At 38.1% G+C, this 27,966-nt stretch overlaps 3 protein-coding genes across 3 annotated transcripts in view; 2 read left to right on the forward strand and 1 right to left on the reverse strand.

Annotated features, from left to right (window-relative positions):
• The window catches only part of LOC130420700 (uncharacterized), a 195,940-nt gene that overhangs the window by 154,720 nt on the left and 13,254 nt on the right, over window positions 1-27,966 (reverse strand). The window contains exon 2 of the mRNA XM_056748191.1: window positions 1,128-1,143. Coding sequence (XP_056604169.1) covers window positions 1,128-1,143 — 16 coding nt within the window. The remainder of the gene's footprint in view (window positions 1-1,127; window positions 1,144-27,966) is intronic.
• The window catches only part of LOC130420702 (uncharacterized), a 195,470-nt gene that overhangs the window by 145,179 nt on the left and 22,325 nt on the right, over window positions 1-27,966 (forward strand). The gene's annotated exons all lie outside the window — the stretch shown is intronic.
• Window positions 12,506-27,875, forward strand: LOC130420688 (uncharacterized). The gene is made up of 10 exons (XM_056748178.1): window positions 12,506-12,566; window positions 23,776-24,090; window positions 24,213-24,527; window positions 24,677-24,757; window positions 24,843-24,908; window positions 25,092-25,187; window positions 25,580-25,605; window positions 25,720-25,791; window positions 26,667-26,735; window positions 27,094-27,875. Exons 1-10 carry the CDS (start codon window positions 12,506-12,508, stop codon window positions 27,160-27,162), a joined length of 1,170 nt encoding a protein of 389 aa, XP_056604156.1. The 3' UTR covers window positions 27,163-27,875.

The following is a 27,966-nucleotide window of genomic DNA, read 5'->3' on the forward strand; positions in this document are numbered from 1 at the left end:
AAGCTGCGCAGCTGCCACTTCTGTCTTCTGGGGACGGTACGAGACACCACAACAGCCCTCAGGACAGCAGGAGTATTTACACCGTAGGCTTCACAGTAAATATACACACACACACAAGTAGCCTGCGTTAGAAACGAACTGGTATAGTGTTGCTATTCGTGTCTGTGACATAAAAATAAACAAATGACACGTTAACCATCACCAATGGGGCTGTGTGGGCCAGTAAAACCCATTTGTGACGGTCAAAAATAGCCTATGAGAAGTATAAAGCTGAAGTGGTTAATTAAAACATCTCGTGGGATTTGACATACTCTTGACATCACACTTTTAACCCTTACGGGAAGAAAATATATTTCCTAATATATGAATTTAAAATATACTAAATGACATGATGGTATATGAGAAAATATATATAATAATTATTTGTGTAAATACACTCACCTAGAGGATTATTATGAACACCATACTAATAGTGTATTTGACCCCCTTTCGCCTTCAGAACTGCCTTAATTCTACGTGGCATTGATTCAACAAGGTGCTGAAAGCATTCTTTAGAAATGTTGGCCCATATTGATAGGATAGCATCTTGCAGTTGATGGAGATTTGTGGGATGCACGAAGCTCCCGTTCCACCACATCCCAAAGATGCTCTATTGGGTTGAGATCTGGTGACTGTGGGGGCCATTTTAGTACAGTGAACTCATTGTCATGTTCAAGAAACCAATTTGAAATGATTCCAGCTTTGTGACATGGTGCATTATCATGCTGGAAGTAGCCATCAGAGGATGGGTACATGGTGGTCATAGAGGGATGGATATGGTCAGAAACAATGCTCAGGTAGGCCGTGGCATTTAAACGATGACCAATTGTCACTAAGGGGCCTAAAGTGTGCCAAGAAAACATCCCCCACACCATTACACCACCACCATAATTGCATTAATGAGAAATTGAACAGGTGTTCCTAATAATCCTTTAGGTGAGTGTATATTACAATATATGAAATAATACAAAAGGAATTGCCGCATTTCATATATTGAAAAATATATTGACCATAATATATTCATTTATATATCAAAATATATGTAATTTTATAACCAGTAAAATACTTTATAATATATTGATGTACACGTGATAAGATATGGGACTGAATGTGTAAAAATATATTGACCATAATATTTCTTATGTTAAGAATTACAACATATATGTTTCACATTTTAATATTGCACACAATAAAGTAATATATGATCTTCAAGATGTTTGTTCAATCGTTATAACCACAGACTCTATTCTTCTTCACCACAGTAACCCCGCATATTTACACACTAGAGTTCTTCTACATTTCAAAGTAATACAACTTTAAACACTCACAGATCTCCACCAATGTTAATATCCAGCAAAAAGACATAAAATAACACCTACATTTAAACAATTTTGCTCTCTTTAACAGTCAGAAGCAAAGCATGCTGGGAAATATAAATCTGCTTTAACTCATTCTGTGAACGTGTTCATATATGTGTGTATACTATACAATCACATTTATATGTGAACATTTTTAGGTTTATTATTGTCTTTGTTTTTAAACATATTTTATGTTCAATATATATCCATATATTGTCAATGCACAAATTGCTGTATATCAAAATATATCTTCCAATATATGGAAATGTATAATGTAAAATAATTTATTATATTTGACAGTATATTCATATATTTTTGTTCCGTAAGTTAAGACACATGAACTCTATGATAAATGTGACATGAGATGAAACTGAACATGTTTGTCAGAATGTCAGTGAGAGTAATGAAATGAAATCTGATGAAATAAATGTGTTGTATAGTTTACCTGTGAATAGTGAAGAGAGAAGGATCAGTCCCAGCAGACATATATCACTCTTCTCAGTCATGTTGTGTTTCTCTTACTGAGTCTCTTCTCATCATCTACTTATAGTTCTTCATGAGAACATTTGTAACTCTTCCTGTGTTTCTCATTTCCTCTTTTCTCATCGACTGAGTCATGACACTATTATAGACTAGAACACATTCTGTAGTTGAATGGTCTTATTTGTAAAATACTTCAGTTGTCTTAAAATAATTGGACACAGTGCTCAGTTATGACTTTTGTTGTCAGAGACTTTAACAGGACTAACATGATGAAGGTTTTCTCCAAATTCATTCAACACAAGACTTTCCTGCCCGAGCAGAGCAGACGCACAGCCTTCATTAAAGCTGATCACACCTCCGTTCTTCTTCTGTCTCCACACACAAAAAAGCAGAACATGAGGGAGGCCATCTTCACACTTCTTACAAACCACAGATCGGCAGATTACCCATGATGCAGCAGTCACACGTTAATAAACTCATCCTGTCACAGATTATATCAAAATGTCCACTGGTGTAGTCCTACCAAAAAAAGTGGTGAACAACGATATTACCTCCGATCCCAAATGATCAAAAGAAGACAGTTTTGTTTTTCAGGTAACATGATAATTAAAACAGTTTAATACACTGTAAAAAATGCCTGTGAAATTAACAGTAAAATTCTGTTGTTTTCACACAAAAAACCTGTTATCAGAAAGTGTCCGTAAAAACTACAGAAAAACACTGTAAAATTGTCTGTAAAATTAACAGGAAAAAAATCATTTTTTTATGGAAAAACCCTGTAAAAAATGCTGTGAAATTAACAGTGAAATTCTGTGGTTTTCACAGAGAAAACTGTTGTCAAAAAATGTCCATAAAAATACGGATAACATTGTCAAATTCTCTGGGAAATGAACAGTGAAATTCCAAAATTTTCACAAGGAGTTTTTTTCAACTCCACAAACACTTTTATCACCTTCACTTACTGACACCACTGTCACTTTATTTCTGTTGCACATCTACAAAAGTTCTAATTGAAGATTAACACAAGTTTACATGTTGATGGTTTTGTTGAGTCACCATTATGGTGAAGAGTGTTTGTTTTAGTTGTGGTCTTGACCCTTTGCTTTCCATGTGAAGAAGTCTTTCACCAGTATTGACATCTATGAGTTGAAACACACTGACTCAGGTTGGTGGAAAGCTCAGATAAAACTAACACATTCAATTATTTGTGTTGGTGAGTAAGTACATGTTCAAGAGTATATGTAATGCTTTAAAGTTACTTGTTGTCTTCATTTATGATATTGAATGAAATTAATTAATATACTGAATGTCTTTAACAGCACATCTAACACATGATAAATGTTCTAGCAGATATATAGAATATAACAGTTTGTCTCAACAATGGTGACAACAGAAAAAACCTCTAAAGATAAACGCAATGCATTCTGGGTATCATCAAAGCACAAAACTCATCAATGACTCCCAGCATGCATTGTGGCTGTAAGCTTTTCATTTGTTAGTCACCACTGTTGAGATTCATACACTGATTCTTGATGTCTGAGTCAAAGACGTAATGCAAGCTTTTTAACGGTTCAAATACTTTTTATATTGACAATTACAGGAAATGTGAATTTTAAAAATAGATTCATTGAGGCGTTTGTAACAAAAAATAATTAAACAACATCCCAGATAAAGAGTAAATACCTAATCACACTTTCATTTGTTGTGATTTGCAACAAGACTATGTTTTATACAAAACAATGTCATAGCAGCCCAAAGATAACTGTAAACCTATTTATGACGGCTGAAAGAGACCAACTAAAGCAAACACTGATCACAAAAACGGTGACTTTAAATAAATCAATAAAGCATCATGTCATGGCTGTTATGCTGCAGTCCCTGTGAAGCAGAAGTGATGATCGTCTTCAGTATTCTGTCGTGTTTCCAAGATGAATAGTGGGTGTGGCTCATGTTTTCTACTGTGAATTGATTGGATGAATAAAAACAGGATGTTCCCGTAATTTTACGGTAGTTTGCTGGTAACCACAGCTGCCGGTATTTTTCCGTAAAAACTACAGAATTTGTATTTTCTCTTTTCTTTTCTGATATTAAATGTTTTGTGGGTCACCACTATGCTGAAGAGTGGAGTCTGTGTTCAACTCACGGTCAGGCAAAGATATTCTGATGTCATGCTGCATGATGCTTTGTTTAAAAGTGACTTTAATAATGAATTACAAAGAAATAAATTAAGTAAATGTAATGTTTTCACTTTTATGCATTTGGACCAAGTTTTCATTTTCTATAAAGAAATTTTGTTAATATAAAAAACTCAAATGTATTAAGTTCATTCACAGCTTGAAGTTTGTGCCCTGAAGTTCTAAACTGCAAAGCTGTTTACATTCTTTTCCTGTATTTTTTACGGAATTTTACTGGTAACCACAGCTGCCGGTATTTTTCCGTAAAAATTACGGAACATTTTTTACAGTGTATGCCATTTATTCATAATTATGCAAAATTCTTCAGTTATGCTTTAATTATGAAGTTATAAAACTGGAAAATAATAAGTAGTAGGCATTTTTTAACACGTTTACATAAACGAGATTAGGTAAAAACATGCAGGATTTCACTTTGTAGATACTATTACAGATTTAGCCTAACTACCAACACTGACATATCTGTGGGAATACAAAACATACTTGATATAAAATCGATCTGATTTTAAATGTAGAAATGAATAAACACAATGAGGATGTTAAAAAGGAAAATGAGGAAAACAATTGCAGCTTGGAGACATTTTAAGCAGGAAAACAAGCGGGCATAGGAAGGATACACGCTAAGATCTTTAGATGTCGTTATACACAAACAGCGCTTTGGAAAAGGTATGCAAATGTTGTATATGTGCGTGTGGCCCCAACTTCACAACTGGTCCACTGATAATATCATCATGAAAAAACCCTGGATGTGGAATGCATGTGGAACGGTTTACACTCAATCCCAGACTACATACGAAAAATGTATTTAAAACCTTGTGATATCTCAGATAGCAAACTAACGTTGAATCAATGTTGATTTTTGGTTAGAGTGGTCAGTATCGGTCGTCAATCATATATCGATGTTGAGTCAATGTTCACTATTTTGTCTGTACATCGATCTTAACGTCGGAAGTAAAACATGGGTTCAATATAGAAACGATCTTATCAATTCAACGCATCTGGTCGGAACCATAACCTAATTTGGAAACGTGGTGGGAGGAGTTGATCATCCAAGCCCATCCAAACACGGGTCGAGCAACCCAACTCACCTCACCCTGGAGTCCTCCACCGGAGACAGAGCCCGCAGTAATCCTGCCCCCTTCAAGCCCGTCCCGCTAACCAACCTCCGTACGAGCTCCTGGACGCAGCCAAAATAGTTTTTTTGGGGGAGTCATATGGGAGGGATAGCCCGATCGTCTAGACCGGTCGTCGGGCTCTCGGTGCGGCCGGCGCCCTCCAGGGTCCCTGAGCTGGACGTATCGTCCTGGAGATCCCCACTTGGTGTTGTTTGGGCGTGAGGATGCGCCTTTATGGGGGGGGGGGGGGTAATGTCACAGTTGTTTTATGTTTTGTTTGTTTTTTTCCTCCCATTGTTAATTTCATTATTAGTTAATTAGTTTTCACTTGTGTTTCGTTATTAGTTAATTTTCCCCTTGCCTGTTTTCACTTGTCTCATTATTAGTTCATCCCTTGCACCTGTTGATCCCTCGTTATCTGTTGTTTTTAAGTTCTCCCCTTGATTGTAGTCCTTGTCTAGTATTGTTCATGCTATGTGTGGTTTCTGTATCGTGTGTCTCTGTTTCTTTGTAGAATTATTAGTAAAACCTTATTTTTGTTAATACCTGGCTATTTTTTGTGGACTCTCCCCGTGACACGTGACAGGTATCTTGTTTTCTTTTTAACAAAGCCTGCACGCCTGTACATCAAGTGGCGAATTAAAAAAAACTAAAATACTTTATTAGGCTGCATTAGGCAGGTTTATTAGGCTGCATTTACAGTTTAAAATCATGATTATGGTATAAACTGTTATACCAAGATCAGAATACTAAGTCGGTTTGATCAGATTTTTTAATGTTCATTGTTAGTTATAGTTCCGGGCAATTTCCCGGAAAGGGATTAAGCCTAGTCCTTGACTAATTTAAATGTTAGAGGTGTCTCGATCAAAAACAACTGATATAACTTAAATATATGAGTGTGATTGTTTTATCTCAAGATGCAGGCCTGTAAAGTTGTTTTAAAATACTTTTTTTTAAATTGACTAAAATATCCTCATTTAACTAAGGCCTAGTCCTGATTTCAGATAATCCTTGTCCGGGAAAACCGCCCCTTAATGTTTAGAATGTTCTTTCAGTGTTACTCTAATGTGGCTCGAGAAATCCACATTCCTGACGAGTTTAGCCCCGACCCAAATAAAACACATCTGAACAAAAGTAAACAAGGACTTGCAGATAGATTGTGTTAAGTAACGTGAGTGTGATTCAAGTCCAGACCACTCCGTATGCTTTACAATCACTCTCGCGATACTATATTGTCATATTCAACGTGACCAACAGTTTGCACAATGAGCCTTGCAACCATGGAGACATTTGTGAGAGACAATTCAGAAGATAGTTTCTTTCAGAAAGAGCAGATTCAAACTGGTGGTACAAGTGTGTAGAATGCTGACTGAAAGTGAGTGTTTGTTTTGTTTTGGCAAGCGTCCATCTAGCTGAAGAGGAAGTGTCATGTGTCACAACATTCGACGAGTTCTTAGCAGCGCTACATCCTGCAGTGGTAGAATTTATAAACTGGAAAAAACATCCCATGCAAAGTGGACCTGATGTCCAGCTGTCGCTAGAGACCTTGGGTTGAGGTCTTGAACCCTGAGCAAAATTTAGTTTGATCTGCTGAATGTGGGTGGGTTAGAGTTAGGGTTTGACTGTATTTACATATCTAGAAAGATTTGTGAAAAACAGATGTATTTTTATCATACAGCATTTTAGAATCACACAGATATCAAGAATCAATGTATGAATCTCAGCGATGGTGAGGAACAACCAACTAACTCAGATAAACGGATCAACTGCAATGCATGCTGGGAATTATAAATTCGTTTTGTGCTATGATGTTACCCAGCATGCAACACAGCATGAAGTTTTCTTTTGTTTATTCTCACCATTGTTGAGATTCATAAACTGATTCTTCATGTCTGTGGGTCTAAAATCTGAGCGTTTAATTTTTTTAACAAATTTTTGTAGACTGAAAATGTAATCAAATTCCCTGATGTTTTAATGCACTTTATTCAAATGTAAACATGGTAGATATCTCACTGTCCATCAACCAACACCATTGATCAGAGCATCATTTCAATATCTATTACAAATGTACTTTAAAAGTACAAGAGTAAATGTCAAGGTTTTTTTTTTTCATTTGTTTGTCAAGTATTCACAGAAGAGATAGGTTTTCAGTAGTTTTTTAAATGTTGTGAGAGATGTGGTTGAACGAACAGAGATAGGAAGAATATTCCACCAGGAAGGAGTTGTGAATGAGAAAGAGCGGGAGAGCGATTTACTGCCCTTATGGGAAGGCAATACAAGCCGCCGCTGGTTTGCTGAACGCAGGGATCTTGATGGGGTGTAGGAGTGCAGGAGAGTGTGGAAGTAAGCCGGTGCAGATCCAGTGATAGTCCTGTAGGCAAGCATTAGTGACTTAAATCTGATACGGGCTGCAACCGGTAGCCAGTGGAGAGAGATGAAAAGGGGAGTCACGTGAGCCCTTTTGGGCTGTTGGAAGACGAAGCGTGCTGCTGCGTTCTGAACCAGCTGAAGTGGTTTGATACCCTTTGCAGGAAGACCAGCAAGGAGAGCATTGCAGTAGTCCAACCTTGAGATTACCAGGGCCTGGACAAGGAGTTGTGCCGCATGCTGCGTGAGATAGGGTCTGATCTTTCTAATGTTGAATAAGGCATATCGGCATGACCGTGTTGTCTGTGCAATGTGATCATTGAAGGACAGCTGTTCATCAAATATGACTCCGAGGTTCCTGACTGTTTTGGAATGGGTGATTGTGGTATTGCCACAATTTTTACTGGTTCGATCCCAGCAGCCACCACCAGTGTGTCCTTGAGCAAGACACTTTACTCCATGTTGCTCCAGAGGGGATTGTCCCTGTAATAAGTGCACTGTAAGTCACTTTGGATAAAAGCGTCTGCCAAATGACTAAATGTAAATGTGTTTTTATATTTGTTTCCTGTCTTCACATCAGAGACAAAAAAATACATAAATGGAAAAAAGCTTTTTTGTTCAGTTGTATTACAGTATGTGACAGTTCAGTTCAGTTATAATATGACTTCAAGTCTGCTTGATAAACATATGAACCTAATGCATATTGTCACTTTGTGTCGTAGTTAGTGCAATTTTACTGAAGTCTTACACATGAATTATGATCAACGCATTTGAAACACATCTACAAATACAGTTTACATTCATGTTTCCTTACTGTGCACTGAATAACACGTGTCATTTCAAATGCTTAAAATATAACACATATTTCATAGATGCTGCTCTTAGATACTGATTTATCTATTGGATTTAGGGATCCGGGATTACACATAAATAAGGATTTTTTTTACACATTTAATTACACATAAATAAGGAAATATAAATACTCATTTATTTTTGCTTTTTACATTTATTTTTTTCAATATAAAAAAAATTGTCAATTCCATACACTATGAGATGTTTTATTTAACCTGACTAACCAGAGAACTGATCTTGTTACGAAGCATCAGAAATGTTGTTATGGTCATTCTTAAACGTCTGAGCAGTCTTCAAGTATTTCTGTAATTTTCTGCACTTCATTCATGTGTGAAATTCTCTTCATTACAGATGTGAATTGACGTCATGAGAGGGGCTTCTGCCAGTTGTGAAACGGCTGACATGGATTTTGTTGAGAGGGTAACTGAGCTTTATGTCATATGGAAGACTGAGCTGTATGTCAATGGGTCCTTTTGAGGTTCACCCATCTTGGTGAGTCCTCCATTGTTGTTTATACAATGTAATCACGTCACTACTAGAGCAAGCTTCTGATTGGTTAGAGCGGCGCGAATATTCGCCAAAGTTCAGATTTTTCAACTCACGCGTCAAACGCCCGAAACACTTAATTCACTCCGCCGGATGTCTATCGCGTCTTTGCATTGACTTAACATGTAAATAACTGGCACTTAACACTTCATTCGCGTCTGGTGTGAACCCACCTTTAGACGCAGCTCTGCTGGGCACACGCTCTTCTGAACTTGAGCGCGCAGGAGGAGAGCACTGTTACATTCCCACAACAGAGACCTGCCTGCATGAAGCGAATTAAATATTTATTTTTATTTAATCAACAGATTTACAATGTCCTGACTATAAACTTTTTAAACATGCATATTTAAATACTAAATGGCATGTTAATCATTCATGTTAATCAAAAATGTATTGGTAATAACATTATGTGCCACTTACGTTACCTGTAGGTCATATTATTATCAATATAGTAGGAATATAGTACGAATGTCCCATCCTTGCTTATCTTGTATCATCAGATGTTCGTGCAGGCGACATCATGAATTGGTCATTTAATGGCAATGAAATGATGTGCCTGGGACATGCTAGTCAGCTGGTAAATCATGAAATTACCAAAAATGACCAATTACGTAATGTATATTTGTTATCACTTCACTCAGAGACTCCTTAAAAGAGGAAGATCTCCTCACAATAATATATGGTTTTGGTTTATTGATAAATCATCAAAAGTAATCATACAAACATAACAGCGATAAGTCTTCACCACAAGGTTCAGCCTCGTACAACATGTGAGTTTCCCTTTTTATACCGTCCCCGTCATACAAAGGGGTCTTGTGCCAGGATATACATCCCTTATATGGACACTACGCACTTTGACACACATCTCTTACCTAAACATAAACAGATCTCATGAAGCAGCGACACCTTTTAACCACAATGGAGATAAGATCTCTGGTTTATCACAGTTGACATCTGTTTCCCCCATAAATGAACACATAAATGGCTTCACACACACTATGTTCCAAGGAATTCATCACTGACCTTAACACCCTCATTCCTCTGAGCGGAGGTGTCAAGATAATAGTCTGCATCTATCTAAATGTTGCAGAAGCGTAAGCAAAAATTCTTCAGGCAAAGCCAATGAATCAACCTTGGCTGTGGTCACTTCTAATCTAGAGCAAAGGTTATTATCTATTAATATTTCCCTTGTAAGCTTCAGTAAGTTTTTGTTGATATGTTCTTGGTGGCGAATCAACCTTATCATTTGTGTAGCTTTGTAGATCATATCACTCATGATTTCAGAAGGCTTGGTTCTACACTTGTTCTTCCTCTCCTCCTTTTTCTCCTGTTTTCTTTGGAGACCTTGAACAATCAAATCATGTGTGTCATACTTTATGGGTTCATGGTGAAAGGACATATACACATTCTTTCTCAGTCCTTTTTTAACATGTGCATCATATACAACAGTACACATAATGCTGACCCCAATTTGTCAAACGGCACGCTATGTTATTACTTTTCTCTTTAAGCGTAAATATTAGTTCACACATTAACTGCAGGAGCAGAAGCTGGGTGAGTACAATCTCTCTAAATTTAAAAAATATATTTAGCTCTATCTTCTGACTTCACGTCACCACTGATGCATTCAAGCGTGAAATATCTCTTGCCAGCAGGTGTGCACTTTTCTAAGCATCTGTACTGTTTAGTGAGTGGCAGTCAGCCGACTGTAAGCTTACTGGAGAATAGAAAGTATAAACGACGCTTCCAATAGCGACTGCTGGTTAACTACAACATGTCTGTAGCTATCATGTATTCAGTGTGCATGAGTTCTCTTCATAGCGTGCCGTTCCCACTCACGTCTTGCTCAAAATAACTCGCGCAGTCACTACATCCAAGTGAATGTAAACAAAATGTATCAGAAGCCTATATGTGACCAATGCTTTAAGCGCAAGATCTCCTTCGTCTCTTGTCTGCACAACCCCAACACAACTGCATCTCGTCTATGACCCCCTTAAAAAAATTAGCCATCATGAGAAAAGACCTCTGGAGCAGAGCCTCCGCAAGTCTGGACCGCACCTCAGACTCCGCCGCTGATAGACCCCGACTGCTTTTACACCAACAGTCACAAGTCATTACAGTTCAAATGAATTCATTGAAACACTTTAGTTTCATTCAACAAAATAAATATATTTTATGATTTTGCGTTAATGTTATTTGTAACAATGGAAACACAATTCTGCCGGAACAGCACAAGTGCACATGTGAATGTGTCAAAAATCATTCCAACTACTTATAATTTTCCAGTGTTATAAATTCATAATTAAAGCATAAGTGAAGGTTTCTTTGTATGAATAAATGTCATATTTAACTGTTATAATTGTCATGTTCCTGGAAAATCAAACACTTGGTTTTATTTGGTCATTTGGGTTCAGCGGTGAACATACATGATATAATCTGTGACAGAGTTAGTGTGTTTATTAATGTGTGTTTCTGTTGCATCATGGGTAATCTGCAGATCTCTGGTTTGTAAGAAGTGTGAAGATGACCTCACTCATGTCCTGCTTTTGTGTGTGTGTACGCACGTATAACATTGCCTTTTTTTTCACAGCGCTGTTTGTGTATAACGACTTCTAAAGATCTATATTAGCGTACTCTTAATATACTCGCTTGTTTTCCAAGCTGCAGTTGTTTTTAACATCCTCATTGTGTTTATTTATTTCTACATTTAAAATAAAGTCGACTTTATATCAAGTATGTTTTGTCGATTATTCCCACAGAGATGTCAGTGTTGGCAGTTAGGCTTCATCTGTAACCTTATCTGTACAAAGTTAAATCCTGCATGTTTTTACTTAATCTCGTGTATGTGAACGTGTTAAAAAATTATTACTACTAATTATTATTTTCCAGTGTTGTAACTTCATAATTAAAGCATAACTGAAGAATTTTGCATGATTATGAATAAATGACATATTTAACTGAAATATATATATATTTATATATAATATATATAAATGAAATTTGACTGTATTCATTGTCATATTAATGGAAAAACAAACACTCTGTCTTTACCACTGCAGTGAACATACATTATATAATCTGTGACAGAGTTAGTGTGTTTATTAATGTCTGTGTCTGCTGCATCATGGGTAATCTGCTAATCTCTGGTTTGTAAGAAGTGTGAAGGTGACCTCACTCATGTCCTGCTTTTGTGTGTGTGTGGAGACAGAAGAAGAACGGAGGTGTGATCAGCTTTAATGAAGGCTGTGCATCTGCTCTGCTCGGGCAGGAAAGTCTTGTGTTGAATGAATTTGTAGAAAACCTTCATCATGTTAGTCCTGTTAAAGTCTCTGACAATAAAAGTCATAACTGAGCACTGTGTCCAATTATTTTAAGACAACAGAAGTATTTTATAAATATCACCATTAAACTACAGAATGTGTTCTAGTCTATAATAGTGTCATGACTCAGTCGATGAGAAAAGAGGAAATGAGAAACACAGGAAGAGTTACAAATGTTCTCATGAAGAAATATAAGTAGATGATGAGAAGAGACTCAGTAAGAGAAACACAACATGACTGAGAAGAGTGATATATGTCTGCTGGGACTGATCCTTCTCTCTTCACTATTCACAGGTAAACTATACAACACATTTATTTCATCAGATTTCATTTCATTACTCTCACTGACATTCTGACAAACATGTTCAGTTTCATCTCATGTCACATTTTTTATAGAGTTCATGTGTCTTCACTTACGGAACAAAAATGTATGAATATACTGTCAAATATAATAAATTACTTTACATTATACATTTCCATATATTGGAAGCTGGTGCTAACGTTTTTTGATATACAGCAATATATGCATTGACAATATATGTATACATATTGAACATAAAATATATTTAGAAACGAAGACAAAAATAAACCTGAAAAATGTTCAAATATAGATGTGATTGTTTAGTTTACACATATAGTGTTTAAAGTTGTGTTGCTTTGAGATGTAGAAGGGTCTCTAGTGTGTAAATGTGTGTGGTTACCGTGGTGATCAAGAGTCTGTGGTTAGGACAGCGATTGACCGAAGATCTTGAAGATCATATATTACTTTATTGTGCGCTATTCAGTTCAGTGATTGTCTGTTCAATAAGTGCTTCAGTTTGAACAGGAGTGCTTAGGCTGTTGTGAAGTGGCTATGTTTAAAAATATGAAACATATATGTTGTAATTCTTAACGTAAGAAATATTATGCTCAATATATTTGTACACATTCAGTCCCATATCATATCACGTGTGGATCATTATATTATAAAGTATTTTATTGATTATAAAATTACATGTATTGGGACATATAGGTAAATATATTATGGTCATAATATTTTTCAATATATGAAAAGCGGCAATTCCTTATGTATTATTTAATATATCTTAATATATTTACACAATGGTCCTCACAACACAATGGTTAAATTCTCACATTTAAAAGTATGATGTCAAGAGTATGTCAAAACCACACAAGATCTTTTACTTGACCACTTCAGCTTTATACTTCACAGAGGCTATTTTTGACTGCCATGAATGGGTTTTACTGGCACACACAGCGCCACTGTTTTTTTAAACATGTCAATATTTAATTTTTATGCCAAAGAAACGAATAGCAACACTATACCAGCGTGTTTCCAACATAGTCTACTTGTTTGTGTTTATTTACTGTAAAGTCTACGGTGTAAATACTCTTCATTTTCCTGCTGTCTTGAGGGCTGTTGCGGTGTAGCGTCCCATCCCCGGAAGACAGAAGCGGCTGGCGCGCAGCTTGAAACGGAGCTCTGAATACACCGTATATAACACTTACATACAGAAACAAGATTGTATAGTGTTCCTTATAGCTGATGTCAGTAAACACACTCTTTAGGGTGCAGACCAAAGAAACAACGTCTGTTTCAGCTGAAACAACACAAGTAATACAGGAAAGTCCCTGGTGTAAAATGTACATCCGTTGGTGTATCTATAAGCCCATACCTATGGATGTTTAAATGTACACTGAAGCAGATTCTTTCTGGTGTGAAATGTTCATTTATTCATGAGGTTAATGAATCAATTGAGTTGACTTTACAGTGATGATTGATCTTTAGTGATGACATCTGCTGTTGATGAAGTGTTTAGATACACAGCTGATGTAAACCAAATACAGCAAATCTATGTGTACAACTAATGTGGTCACTTGATATCACAAAATAACAAAATGCTCCAAAGATCACTTATTCGAAGAAGTTTGAGTGTAAAAGTTGTTCATGTAGAGTTATAGTTGTTGCTGGAGTTTGAATAAGTTTGAAATATTTCAGATGTGACGTCATCATTAGGGTGATAAGGATTCTCTTTAGTGGGGTACTTGGGGTACCTGTTTCTTTTGCTGTTGCAAGATTACTTAAACAGACACACAGCCTGTGGTTTAAGATGTGTGTTGCTTGGACACTGGTGTGACGAGAGCCATGAGGCGGGGCCGGTGACAGGATTGATAGTTGGAATCAGCTGTGCGCACACCGGTTCCGCATATCTCACGGAGGAAATCGGGAGCATAATAGGACGAGCGACGGAACTGCTTACGAGACTTTGCTTGAAGTCATCAGAAAATGATAACAATGTAAGGAAATGTTTTATTCAAGCTAGAGATGTCGATGTTTGTAAACAGTGGTGTGTAAGATAAACAGATACTGCCTTTGTAAACAATTGTAAATACAGTGGGTGCGGAAAGTATTCAGATCCCCTTACATTTTTCAATATTTGTTATATTGCAGCCATTTCCTAAAATCATTTAAGATCATTTTTTTCATCATTAATGTACACACAGCACCCCATATTGACAGGAAAACACAGAATTGTTGACATTTTGCAGATGTATCAAAAAAGAAAAACTGAAATATCACATGGTCCTAAGTATTCAGACCCTTTGCTCAGTATTTAGTAGAAGCACCCTTTTGATTTAATACAGCCATGAGTCTTTTTGGGAAAGATGCAACAAGTTTTGCAGATCTGGATTTGGGGATCCATTCCTCCTTGCAGATCCTCTTCAGTTCTGTCAGGTTGGATGGTAAACGTTGGTGGACAGCCATTTTTAGGTCTCTCCTGAGTGGCTCAATTGGGTTTAAGTCAGGGCTCTGGCTGGGCCATTCAAGAACAGTCACGGAGTTGTTGTGAAGCCGCTCACTCGTTATTTTAGCCATGTTCTTAGTGTCATTGTCTTGTTGGAAGGTAAACCTTCAGCCCAGTCTAAGGTCCCGAGCACTCTGGAGAAGGTTTTCGTTCAGGATATCCCTGTATTTGGCCGCATTCATCTTTCCCTCGATTGCAACAGTAGTCTTGCCCCTGCAGCTGAAAAACACCCCCACAGCATGATGCTGCCACCACCAAGCTTGACTGTTGGGACTGTATTGACCAGGTGATGAGCAGTGCCTGGTTTTCTCCACACAAACCGCTTAGAATTAGGGCCAAAAAGTTCTATCTTGGTCTCATCAGACCAGAGAATCTTATTTGTCACCATTTTGTAGTCCTTCGGGTGTTTTTTAGCAATCTCCATTCAGGATTTCATGTGTCTTGCAATGGAGGAGAGAGTTCCGTCGGGCCACTCTGCCATAAAGCCCTGACTGGTGGAGGGCTGCAGTGATGGTTGACTTTCTACAACTTTCTCTCATCTCCCGAATGCATCTCTGGAGCTCAGCCACAGTGATCTTTGGTTTCTTCTTTACCTCTCTCACCAAGGCTCTTCTCCCCCGATAGCTCGGTTTGGCCGGATGGCCAGCTCTAGGAAGGGTTCTGGTCGTCCCAAACATCTTCCATTTAAGGATTATGGAGGCCACTGTGCTCTTAGGAACCGTAAGTGCAGCAGAACTTTTTGTAACCTTGGCCAGATCTGTCCATTGCCACAATTCTGTCTCTGAGTTCTTCAGGCAGGTCCTTTGACCTCATGAGCTGTGAGGTCTTATATAGACAGGTGTGTTGCTTTCCTAATCCAGTCCAATCAGTATATTCAAAGACAGCTGGACTCAAATGAAGGTGTAGAACCATATCAAGGATTATGAGAATGAATGGACCCACTGTAAGATGTTTTAAACTGTAACACACAGACATCAAAACTCAGAATACAAATATCAACTAGATTGTAAAGTTCGAGTACAAACTTTAAATTGGCTTGACAAAGCCTGTCCTGAAGAGTTTGAAATAGTTTGAAAGGTTTTATTGCTAGACTTTTTCTAACATGAAGGAAAAAATAATATGACCCCAGTGTGTAAAAACCGGGCTTAGTATGTTGTTGTTCGCTAGCATAATTGCCATGTTGCTAGATTAGATTAGATTAGATTAGATTAGATTAGATTCAACTTTATTGTCATAACACATATACAAGTACAGTGTAACAAAATGTAGTTTAGGTCTAACCAGAAGTGCAATTAGCAAGTGCAGGATATACAGTGTGAATAAATACAGAATACAATATTAGGAAAATACTATACAATGGGCATGTACTATGAAAATATGAAAGTCGGTATGTACTATGAACAATATAAACAGAAGGCTATATACTGTGAACATTAATGTACAGGTGGTTATGAACAGATAACAATATAGACTATACAATAGTGCAAGTGACTTGAGTGTGCATTAGTTACAGACATTAGCTATTAAAGATACACTGTAAAAAATGTTCCGTAATTTTTACGGAAAATACCGGCAGCTGTGGTTGCCTGGAAAATTCCGTAAAAAATACAGGAAAAGAATGTAAACAGCTTTGCAGTTTAAAACTTCAGGGCACAAACTTCAAACTGTGTATGAACTTAATACATTTGAGTCTTTTATATTAACAATATTTCTTTATAGAAAATGAAAACTTGGTCCAAATGCATAAAAGTGATAACATTATATTTACTTAATTTATTTCTGTGTAACTCATTATTAAAGTCACTTTTAAACAAAGCAACATGCAGCATGACATCAGAATATCTTTGCCTGACCGTGAGTTAAACACAGACTCAACTCTTCAGCTTAGTGGTGACCCACAAAACATTTAATATCAGAAAAGAAAAGAGAAAATACAAATTCCGTAGTTTTTACAGAAAAATACCGGCAGCTGTGGTTGCCAGCAAACTGGCGTAAAATTATGGTAACATCCTGTTTTTATTCATCAAATCAATTCACAGTAGAAAACATGAGCCACACCCACTATTCATCTTGTAAATACGTCAGTAAATACGTGTATTTAAAGTCACCGTTTTTGTGATCAGTGTTTGCTTTAGTTGGCCTCTTTCAGCCGTCATAAATAAGTTTACAGTTTTCTTTGTGCTGCTATGACATTGTTTGATATAAAAACATAGTCTTGTAGCAAATTAAAGTGTGATTAGGTATTTATTCTTTATCTGGGACACTGTTTAATTACTTATTGTATTTTTTGTTACAAACGCCTCAATGAATTACTTTTAAAATTCACATTTCCTGCAATTGTCAATATAAACAGTTTTTGAACCGTTAAAAAGCTTGCATTTTGTCTTTGACTCAGAGATCAAGAATCAGTGTATGAATCTCAACAGTGGTGACTAACAAATTAAAAGCTTACAGCTGCAATGCATACTGGGAGTTATTGATGAGTTTTGTGCTTTGATGATACCCAGAATGCATTGCATTTATCTTTAGAGGTTTTTTCTGTTGTCACCATTGTTGAGACAAACTGTTTTATAGATATCTGCTAGAACATTTATCATGTGTCAGATGTGCTGTTAAAGACATTCAGTTTATTAATTAATTTCATTCAATATCATAAATGAGGACAACAAGTAACTTTAAAGCACTACCTAAACTCTTGAACATGTACTTACTCACCAACACAAATAATGTAATGCGTTATCTTTATCTGAGCTTTCCACCAACCTGAGTCAGTGTGTTTCAACTCATAAATGTCAATACTGTGGAAAGCCTTCTTCAAATTGAAAGCAAAGGGTCAAGACCACAACTAAAGCAAACACTCTTCACCATAATGGTGACTCCATCGACATGTAAACTTGTGTTCATTTTCAATTAGAACTTTTGTAGACGTGCAACAGAAATAAAGTGACAGTGGTGTCTGTAAGTGAAGGTGATAAAAGTGTTTGTGGAGTTGAAAAAAGACTCCTTGTGAAAACTTTGGAATTTCACTGTTCATTTCACAGAGAATTTGGCAATATTTTCCGTTATTTTATGGACGTTTTTTGACAACAGTTTTCTCTGTGAAAACTACAGAATTTCACTGTTGACTTCACAGCATTTTTTTACAGGGTTTTTCCGTAAAAACAATGGAATTTTTGCTGTTAATTTTACAGACAATTTTACAGTGTTTCTCCGTATTTTTTACGGACACTTTCTGATAACAGGTTTTTTATTTGAAAACAATAGAATTTTACCGTTAATTTCACAGGCATTTTTTACAGTGTAGATGAGTTGATGCGGTTATTAAAGGTACGGTGCAGTACATGAGTTAGTGCAGTTATTGAAGTTACAGTAAAGTGGATGCGTTAATGCGGTTATTAAGGTTACAGTGCAGTAGATGAGTTAATGCAGTTATTGAAGTTATAGTGCAATAGATGAGTAGATGCAGTTAGTTATGCAATAGATGCAGTGATGCAATAGATGAGTTACAGTACAGTAGAGAAGTTGGTGCAGTTATTGAAGTTACAGTGCAGTAGATGAGGTAATGCAGTTATGAGAGTAGTCCATTAGTGCAAATGAGCATTCAGTGTAATATTCCTGGTGTGCAAGTGAGCAGTATAGATTGCAAATGATGCTGTGTGTGTGTAAACAGTACGGTAGAGCAGATAACATGAAGTACTGGTGTGTACAGTTCAGTCATGCATGGCAGCCCTGTAGTACAATGTAAACAATGTAATAGCAGCATTACAGTTAAAGTTATGAGGGATAGTGGAATCAGTGGGGACCAGAGTTCAATAGTGAAACAGTTCTGGGAAAAAAGCTGTTTCCTAGTCTGCTGGTTCTTGTCCGGAGGCACCTGAAGCGCCTACCGGAAGGCAGGAGAGTAAACAGTCTATGAGCGGGGTGAGAGGAGTCCTTGAGAATGCTGCGAGCTCTACGCAGACAGCGTTTCTTTTGGATGTCCTCAATGGAAGGTAGTGTAGTTCCTGTGATGCGCTGGGCTGTTTTCACCACCCGTTGCAGTGCCTTGCGCTCAGCAACAGAACAGTTCCCGTACCAGACTGTCACACAGTTGGTCAGGATGCTCTCTATCGTGCAGTGATAGAAGTTCACCAGGATAGTTGAAGACAGTTGGTTCTTCTTCAGTGTCCTCAGAAAGAAAAGACGCTGGTGAGCCTTCTTGACCAGGCATGAGGTGTTGGTGGTCCAGGACAGGTCCTCCGAAATATGGATCCCCAGGAACTTAAAACTGGAAACACGTTCAACAGCCGTCCCGTTAATGTGGATGGGGTCGTGTGGGCCTCCTTTCGCCTTCCTGAAGTCCACAATGATCTCCTTTGTCTTGGAGGTCTTAAGGAGCAGGTTGTTGTTTGAGCACCATGTGGCCAGGTGCCTGTACCCTCCTCCCTCATCGTTGTTGCTGATGAGACCAATCACTGTTGTATCGTCTGTGAACTTGATGAAGGAGTTAGGTCCATTCACAGGCCTGCAGTCGAGTATGAAAAGGGAGTAGAGAAAGGGGCTCAGTACGCAGCCCTGTGGTACACCAGTGTTGAGGGTGATGGTGGTGGAGCAGATGTGGCCTAACCTAACAAGCTGAGGCCTGTTCGTCAGGAAGTCCATAATCCAGTTGCAGGTTGAATTGTTAATCCCTAGGTTACCAAGTTTGATGATAGTTTGGAAGGGATGACAGTATTGAATGCAGAGCTGAAGTCTACAAACAGCATGTGTGCATAAGTCTCCTTATTATTCAGATGTGTGAGCATGGAGTGCAGCGCCATGGACACCGCATCATCTGTGCTCCTGTTGCTACGGTAGGCAAATTGGTATGGGTCCAGTTTGGATGGTAAAGAGTCTTTTAGTTGTGACAGGACCAGCCGCTCAAAGCACTTCATAACAATTGGTGTGAGTGCTACAGGGCGGTAGTCGTTCAGGCATGTCGGGCTAGAATGTTTTGGAATGGGCACAATAGAGGAGGATTAGAAACATGCTGGAACCACTGCTTGGGTGAGGGACAGATTGAAGATATCTGTGAAGACCCCAGCGAGCTGCTCCGCACATGCCCTGAGTAGGTGACCAGGGATGCAATCAGGACCAACAGCCTTGCGTGCGTTTATCCGGCTTAGTGCAGCGTAAACATCTGTGGAGTTTAGTGTGATGATTGGGTGGCGGGTTCCTTATTGTCTCTCTCAATGCATGCATAAAGTCATTAAGCTTGTTCAGAAAGGCAGCATCTGTGGCTATGGGGATGGAGTGGTTGGGTTTGTAGTCACTAATGGCCTGGATGCCCTGCCACATGCGTCGAGGGTCAGAATTGGTAAAATGCTCCTCTAGCTTCAGCTTGTAGCAGTGCTTGGTCTTTTTGATGCCCCTCTTCAGATTTGCCCTGGAAGTACTATAGGCCTGTGCATCACCTGATCTGAAGGCGGTGTGGCGTGCTTTCAACAGGAGCCGCACTTCCTTGTTCATCCATGGCTTCTGATTCGGGTATATGGTGATAGCTGTGACACTATCAATGGTGGTATTGATGTAGTCCAATACAGAGGAGGTATGATACTCCAAGCCATGAGTGAAACGAACCAACACCCGTGTCTCTATGATGTTCAGATGCAGAGATATAGGAATTGCTAAATGGTTACAAACTTAACCTGTTTGATTGCTATGGGCGTGGCTTAGCATCTGTTATTTGATTATACTCTAAGCTATGAGTGAAACGAACCAACCCCTGTGTCCCTATGATGCTCTGATGCAGAGATACAGGTATTGCAAAACAGTTGCTAGGCCAACCTGTTTCGTTGCTTTGGGCGTGCCTTATCATTTTACAGATTATGATAGGTCTCTAGGCTATGATTGAAACGAAACAACCCCTGTGTCTCTATGTTGTTCTGATACAGAGATATAGGCATTTCAAAATGGTTGCTAGGGTAACCTGTTTGGTTGCTATGGGCGTGGCTTAGCAGAACCCAATTGATGATGTGTCAACCCCCAAGTGAAACGAACCAACCCTCATGTCTCTACGATGTTCTGATGTAGAGTTATAGGTCTTGCAAAACGGTTGCTAGGCTAACCTGTTTGGTTGCTATGGGCGTGGCTTAGCATCTGTCAGTTGATGATACACTAAGCTATGAGTAAAATGAACCAACCCCCGTGTCTCTATGATGTTCTGATGTAGGGTTATAGGTCTTGTTAAATGGTTAAATAAGTTAACATGTTTTGTTGCTATGGGCGTGGATACTGACTGGTTGCCTTAGTCAATTGAGCCCACCCCTTGTCTCTAAGTGGTTGTCTTGTGAAGATTTTCAACACAGGACATTTATGACGCCTTATATGGGTATTGTGGCAAGGGGGGCGTGGTCTAGTGACGTCTGCACCGGACCGGAGAGAGACACGGGAAAAACGGTAAGCAAGTAGGTTGATTACAGATTGAAAACACCTACGTCTCATTACAGTGATTGATGAGGAGACTGCTTAAAAGCTCGGAGGATTCAGAAGAGAGTGAGAGAGACACTGACTGGGAGCCTGGGAGCCTGGGAGCCTGGGAGCCTGGGAGCCTGGGAGCCTGGGAGCCTGGGAGCCTGGGAGCCTGGGAGCCTGGGAGCCTGGGAGCCTGGGAGCCTGGGAGCCTGGGAGCCTGGGAGCCTGGGAGCCTGGGAGCCTGGGAGCCTGGGAGCCTGGGAGCCTGGGAGCCTGGGAGCCTGGGAGCCTGGGAGCCTGGGAGCCTGGGAGCCTGGGAGCCTGGGAGCCTGGGAGCCTGGGAGCCGATACTGCCGTGGGTTGTAACCCGGAAGTGATTTGTACGGACTGCAAGCCGAGAAATCTGAAGCAGAACTGTTATTATTATTTTGTGTTAAGAGATGTGTATTGACGCTACGTCTTGTGAGATACGAGAATAAATAATCTTGTCTCCCAGTCCACCACGACCCGCCTCCTTTCTTCTATATAATTTGAACCTTGTTACAGGTATATTTCCTCTTCCATTATAAGTATAGGGGGAATTTGGGGGGCTCTTACACCCTAGGGGTGCAACTGACACCCCATTGTGATGTTCTTAAAGAGCCTACAAAGACTCTTCAAATGTGTTAACTTGCAAGTTTGTACGACATCCTTATACGACATCCTTATCCTAATAATAATAATTATAAGCTTAGAACAAAGAACAGTGTGTTTGCTCTGTCAAGCCAACATAATAACGGTTACAATCAATAAAACGCACATGCTGCAGTGCATGTTGGGTAATAGACTAGCATCAAGCTTAACGATGACACCCAGCATGCATTTTGGTATTTTTACCACCACAGTTTGAGTGTTGAAGTCTTAAAATGTGTGAGAAATGTTTAAGGATTCTCTGATCAAATCTTTAAAATTGCATTTTATCATTCAAGCTGAATCTATTATAATAATTTACACTAATTTTCGTCACAAGAGTTTCATTTAGTTACATGTAAATATATATTTTATTAGCATATCTGATTGTGTATTTATATGACATGAATCTGTGTGGCTGGTCTTTATTTTCCTGTTCTTCTTCACTTCTTAAGTGGACTTATGATCAGCAGGTGTCATCATTAATGATCAATCATCTTTTGTAAAGTCAACTCAATTGATTCATTAACTGCATGAATAAATTAACATATCACACCGGAAAGACTCTGCTTCAGTGTAAATATGTACACTCGTAGCTAGAGACTCATATATACACCAGCGGGGTTACATTTGACACCAGGACTTTGCTGTGTGAGAACGATGTAAGTGGTCACTTTTGATCATTGTAACTGCGGCGTACTTATGTGTTTATTTTATGTGTCTGTGACATGAATAAACAAATGATGTGCTTAAAAACACAGTGAGAGGCTGTGTGTGTGTGTGCGCGCATGTGTAGGTGTGTGTGTTTGTGTGTGTGTGCGCGATTGAAACCCACCACAGCTCAAGTCAGAAAGTTTGTGTACATTTACAAACGTCCTCTACTTATACTTTCACATATAAGATCATTAATCGTCTTAATCGTGGTTTACTTCCCACCGCTGCCTTGATTTCTACATGGCTACAGCAGATAGTTTCCAGTGTATCAAATCTATAACATGCTTCCTGTTATTCATGTTGTGTGAAATATCACCGCACCTGGGCTCTTTTTAAATTGCAGGCTTATTAAAATAATGGGCAGGAAACTATAGAGATCCTATCAGATAGCCAGATGTTGAACACTTGATGTTGACATGTGTAAACATACTGTGTCCTGATTGTCTGAAGATCTTCTTGTTCGGATCACCGAGATCACATAATAATGCCAAATATAAATGCACACAATGATAGAGGAACTAGATAACATTTTTTTCTGTCAAATCTTCTGATTTATGTGATGTAAAAATAATAAAAGTCTATCCGTCATAAACGGCAGGATGTCAAATTTCTCATAGCCGTTGTTGGTGTTCAAATCACCAAAACAGACACACACCTACCCTTATCTTTCGCTTTCTTCAGCGCTCGGCTCGACTAATGTCCGTCCTGTGAACTGTGAACCTTGCTGCTGATTGGCTACAAAGGTTGTTTTGGTACTCGGACCAATTTTGGCTAAACAAGCGTAATTCGGAAATCGGACACCCCGCCTTTAAGAGATAAATATTGAACTGTTTGAATATATTGTGATGTATTAATATGAATGATGTCATCTGCTGTTTCAGGTGTGAGTGGAGCACAAGATGTGTTCATCAGTTCTGGTGAAAGTGTGTCTCTGTCCTGTAATGATGCTCTTCATCAATGCTCCTCAACTACATGGATCTACAGTAATTATACAAGATCATCTACAGTAGAAGTGTTTACTGGAGGAATAAATAAGAATAACACAGAGAGATCTGAGAGACTGAGTCTGACATCTGACTGCTCTCTCAACATCTATAAAACAACACAACATGATGGTGGACTTTACACCTGCAGACAATATGTGAATGGACATCATCATGGACCTGATTCAGATGTTTATCTACATGTTCTTCATGGTCAGTGTTTCTCTTCATTTATATGAACACATGTTTAACTTCAGATCACAGTTCTCTTTATCTCTTGTGTTTTCACTGAAACTCATGAGTACTGAGAGTGTGTTGTGTGATTTGTGTTTCAGTGTCTTCATCATCATCATCATCATCATCATCACAGACTGAGATAAGAGCAAACACACCTGTCACTCTCTCCTGTCAGCTGTTTACATATTACTGTTATTATATGTTCAGTTATGATGGATTTCAGCTGGTGTGGATGAATCAGACTGATGTTGATCTACAGACAGACTCCAGATATCAGATTAGATCAGATAAACTCTGTATCATCTCTCTGACTACAACACTCGTGAATGAAGACGACAACACAGAGTTGAGATGTGTGCTCAAACACAAGAATGACATCAAGACCTCAGTCACATATACTGTCAGATTTACAGGTAAGACATCACTCTGACAGGAGTGTCCTGAACTCAAAGTGACTTCAGTCATTAAACTCTGTACTGATGATGAAGAAATGACATAAACATGAAATATGATTGTGATGTTCTACAGTATGATGTCTCTGAACATTCATCATCTTCTACAGATTCAAACAAGATTCTAGTGACCACCACAAACCCTGAGAGATTCTCAACTCTTAACGTACCAGAAACTACACAACAACAAGGTACATCATCACTGTCTGTCTCACTTCAGTGTGTGCGTGTTGTTTCCAGGATGAGCTAATCTGAAGTTTGTTTTTATATCATCAGCTAAAACAACACAAAGCTTAGAGAAGAGTTCAAGCTCTTCACCATCACCACATTATAAAGCACATGGTATGTATGTTTATTTTTATTTATCTTCTGTCAATGTGTTGCAGTGTCTGTCACAGATTGTGATATATAATCAGTTTCTAAATCTAATTGATTATTTTTCTGGGGCTGATCCCAAACTCAAGTCATAGTTCACCTTTTTGTGACTTTCATTCATTTATTTATATTCATATTTTTCTTTGTTAGTGAACAGCTCTCATACAGTGACTATTGCTGTGATCGCTCCATTACTTCTTCTACTTACTGTTGCTGTTCTTTGTGTGATTTATAGAAAAAGAAAAGGTGAGTTTACAACATCAGTTTTATGTTATTTGAATATGATTTCAAGAGGCCCTGTTCTGCACCTGCCTGTGACTGGTCTTCAATCACTCTACTTACATCAGATACTGTTAGTCTTTGGTCATTCATAGCTGTTAGAACGGCTGAGAGCAAAGTCCATTTAGGGAAGTCGCAGCACTCAGTGGTCATGTTCGTGACATTATCGGCTGTCATAGTCTGCCACTGTTATGCTGATGACTTTCAATTTTTTTCCCTTTACCTGCAATCGTAGTCTGATGTTTGTGATGGATTTTTCCATCACTCAATATTGACTAACTGGTATGCCTTTAAAGCATAATGTATTTTGCTGACCAATTTAATGACTAAAATGCAATGAGACACGTTTATTTTTTCAGATCAAAGATTGTCTGGAGACCCTGTGGTGAGTATAGTAACAGGCTGATATGTGAGATATCACCATTGAGACTGGCGTCTTATTCATGTTGGATAAAAATAATCTGATACATTGTGATGTTGTACATTTCCTTTCCTTTAGGTCGCATCTAAGAATGACAATAATGGAACATATGACACCATCAGCATAATTCCTCCTGCTCCTATCACAAACGTTAGTAAACAGTTTCCTTCATCTGTTATAAACTCAACGGTTCATGAGATTTGTGAATATTTACAGTCACTGTGGTCATTTTTCTTTGGTCTGTATCGGTATAAGTTTAATATGTTTTATACAATCTTAAAAGTTCTCAAAACAAGGCTTTAATGTCAATCTTTGAAGACTTTTTTTCTCCGGAGTTATACATACAGTGATTTTAAAAGTCACCATCATATTGCCAAATATTTTCAATAGAAAGTAGCTAAAGCCTGCCTGAGAAGTCACAAAATGTTGCCAGATGACATCATTCGCTCATTTGCATATCAGTGACGTATCTGTCTAAGAGCTAAACTCTTCAGGTCTACTTCATACAGATATATCTACTCTCTGAGCTGTCATATACAGTGTTATATTAAAACAATACACCCAAATGCACAATATATAGGTTCTTAATTACTTATGTTTCTGTTGATAGAAAACAAAAAGGTTTTAATAGTGAGTGAACTCGACCACTTAAAACTACACACCAGAAGTCACTTTTGTTTAACAGCTAAAATGCATCTTTGTTTATGCGTCCATGCAGCCAATAAGTGATTAGTTCTTGAAAACACTGTTTGCACTTGCGGATCTCATAGTCATGTCAGTGCGGTCTGATGTGAACAGAACAGAGAGAGGCGGTGCTGCACACGGAAAACAAAACTTGCTCTCACGGGGCACTAGAAGTTAACTTTGTGAAAATATAAGTCGCTTAAGGCGCATGAAAAGTAACTAAATCTAGTGACAAATTCACCATGTTGGTAACACTGGTCACCACTACATCTCACTTTAGTCTGTCTAATGAACACTGAATGAAGAGTTTATCAGTCCTTCATATCTGTGTTGATGTTTAGGAGCAGAAAGATGATGTGGTTTATTCTGAGGTGACCATTGGCAGTAAAAAACAACAGAAGAACAACATTGTGAGTAGAAACTACTCATATCTAATATCTAATATCTTCATGATATACAGAAACCAGAGGGTTTTAAAGACACTCCTTTGTCATTTCTGATTTACCTACAGACGTGTGCTGTCAAGCTGTTGTATAAATGCATTATTGCTCTCTGAGTGGTGTATATATAGTGCTCTTGTATCAGCGAGTGTGATTGTCTCCTGTCCTTGAGCTCGTGCCTCTTGACTAATCACATCAATGCTGATATAAGAGCTCTATATACATTCCTGATCGAGAGATATTGCCGTAATATGTAGATGTAACATCTTGCTTTAATAAATTATGTGGGTTTTAAACATGTGTGATGGTTTCTGTGATGTTCATTCAGGTTCAGTCTGCTGGTGATGTGACTTATGCCGTCATCAGAGGAGTAAAAACTGAACCTCAAGACGCTTGAAGAGATGTTTAATCCTCCCTGAACAAAACCACTCACAAATAAAAAACAAACACACATAATTATACAAATCACACAACTAAACAACCTACTAAACACAAATTTAGTAGGTTTCAGTCAGTGACTTATATTTCCTTTGACAAACAAACTCAAGTGAAGATTTGATTTATTTGATGTATTTTTGGTCAGCTTTTGAATGTTTGTTTGTTTTCTGTTAGTTGTCTTTTTGTTTATTTTTTGATGTTATTGGATTCTAACATGTCTAATAAATTTCCATAGGTCGTGTTAATACTTTGCATGATCAAATTGGGGTTGCATAAGAAATTATTTCTTACTTTGACTTTTTTTTCTTTAATTTAAAAATATGAACCTGCTCCTGATTTGTATGTGCTATGCGACTGACTGTATCATACGTTTTAGTTTTCTGTATTGTGAGAATCTGGATTTCGTCCTGTCCTCTACAAATATTGAATCTGTGTTTAATACAAAGTTCATATATCATATGTATTCATTCGTATTCAATCCTATTAATATTAGCTTCTATTCACATAAGATGTGCCTTATTTTCTTGCTGTTTAACCTCGTTGAAAGTTGTATCGTATCTTATGCTGTCTTATGTTGATATAAGCATCTGTTGTTCTCCATCTCAAGGTTCCTAATGATGCCTATGGACGATTGTTCTGTTATTGTAATATTGAATATGTAATCATATCTGATTATTCAGGAGGAAAGACTAAACAGAAAGTCTGGTGAGTTTCCACTGTTTTGGTGGTTTTATATGACGCCTCCTGGTGCAAACTTATAAAT

Source organism: Triplophysa dalaica, chromosome 5, assembly GCF_015846415.1.
Source record: "Triplophysa dalaica isolate WHDGS20190420 chromosome 5, ASM1584641v1, whole genome shotgun sequence".
Taxonomy (NCBI): domain Eukaryota; kingdom Metazoa; phylum Chordata; class Actinopteri; order Cypriniformes; family Nemacheilidae; genus Triplophysa; species Triplophysa dalaica.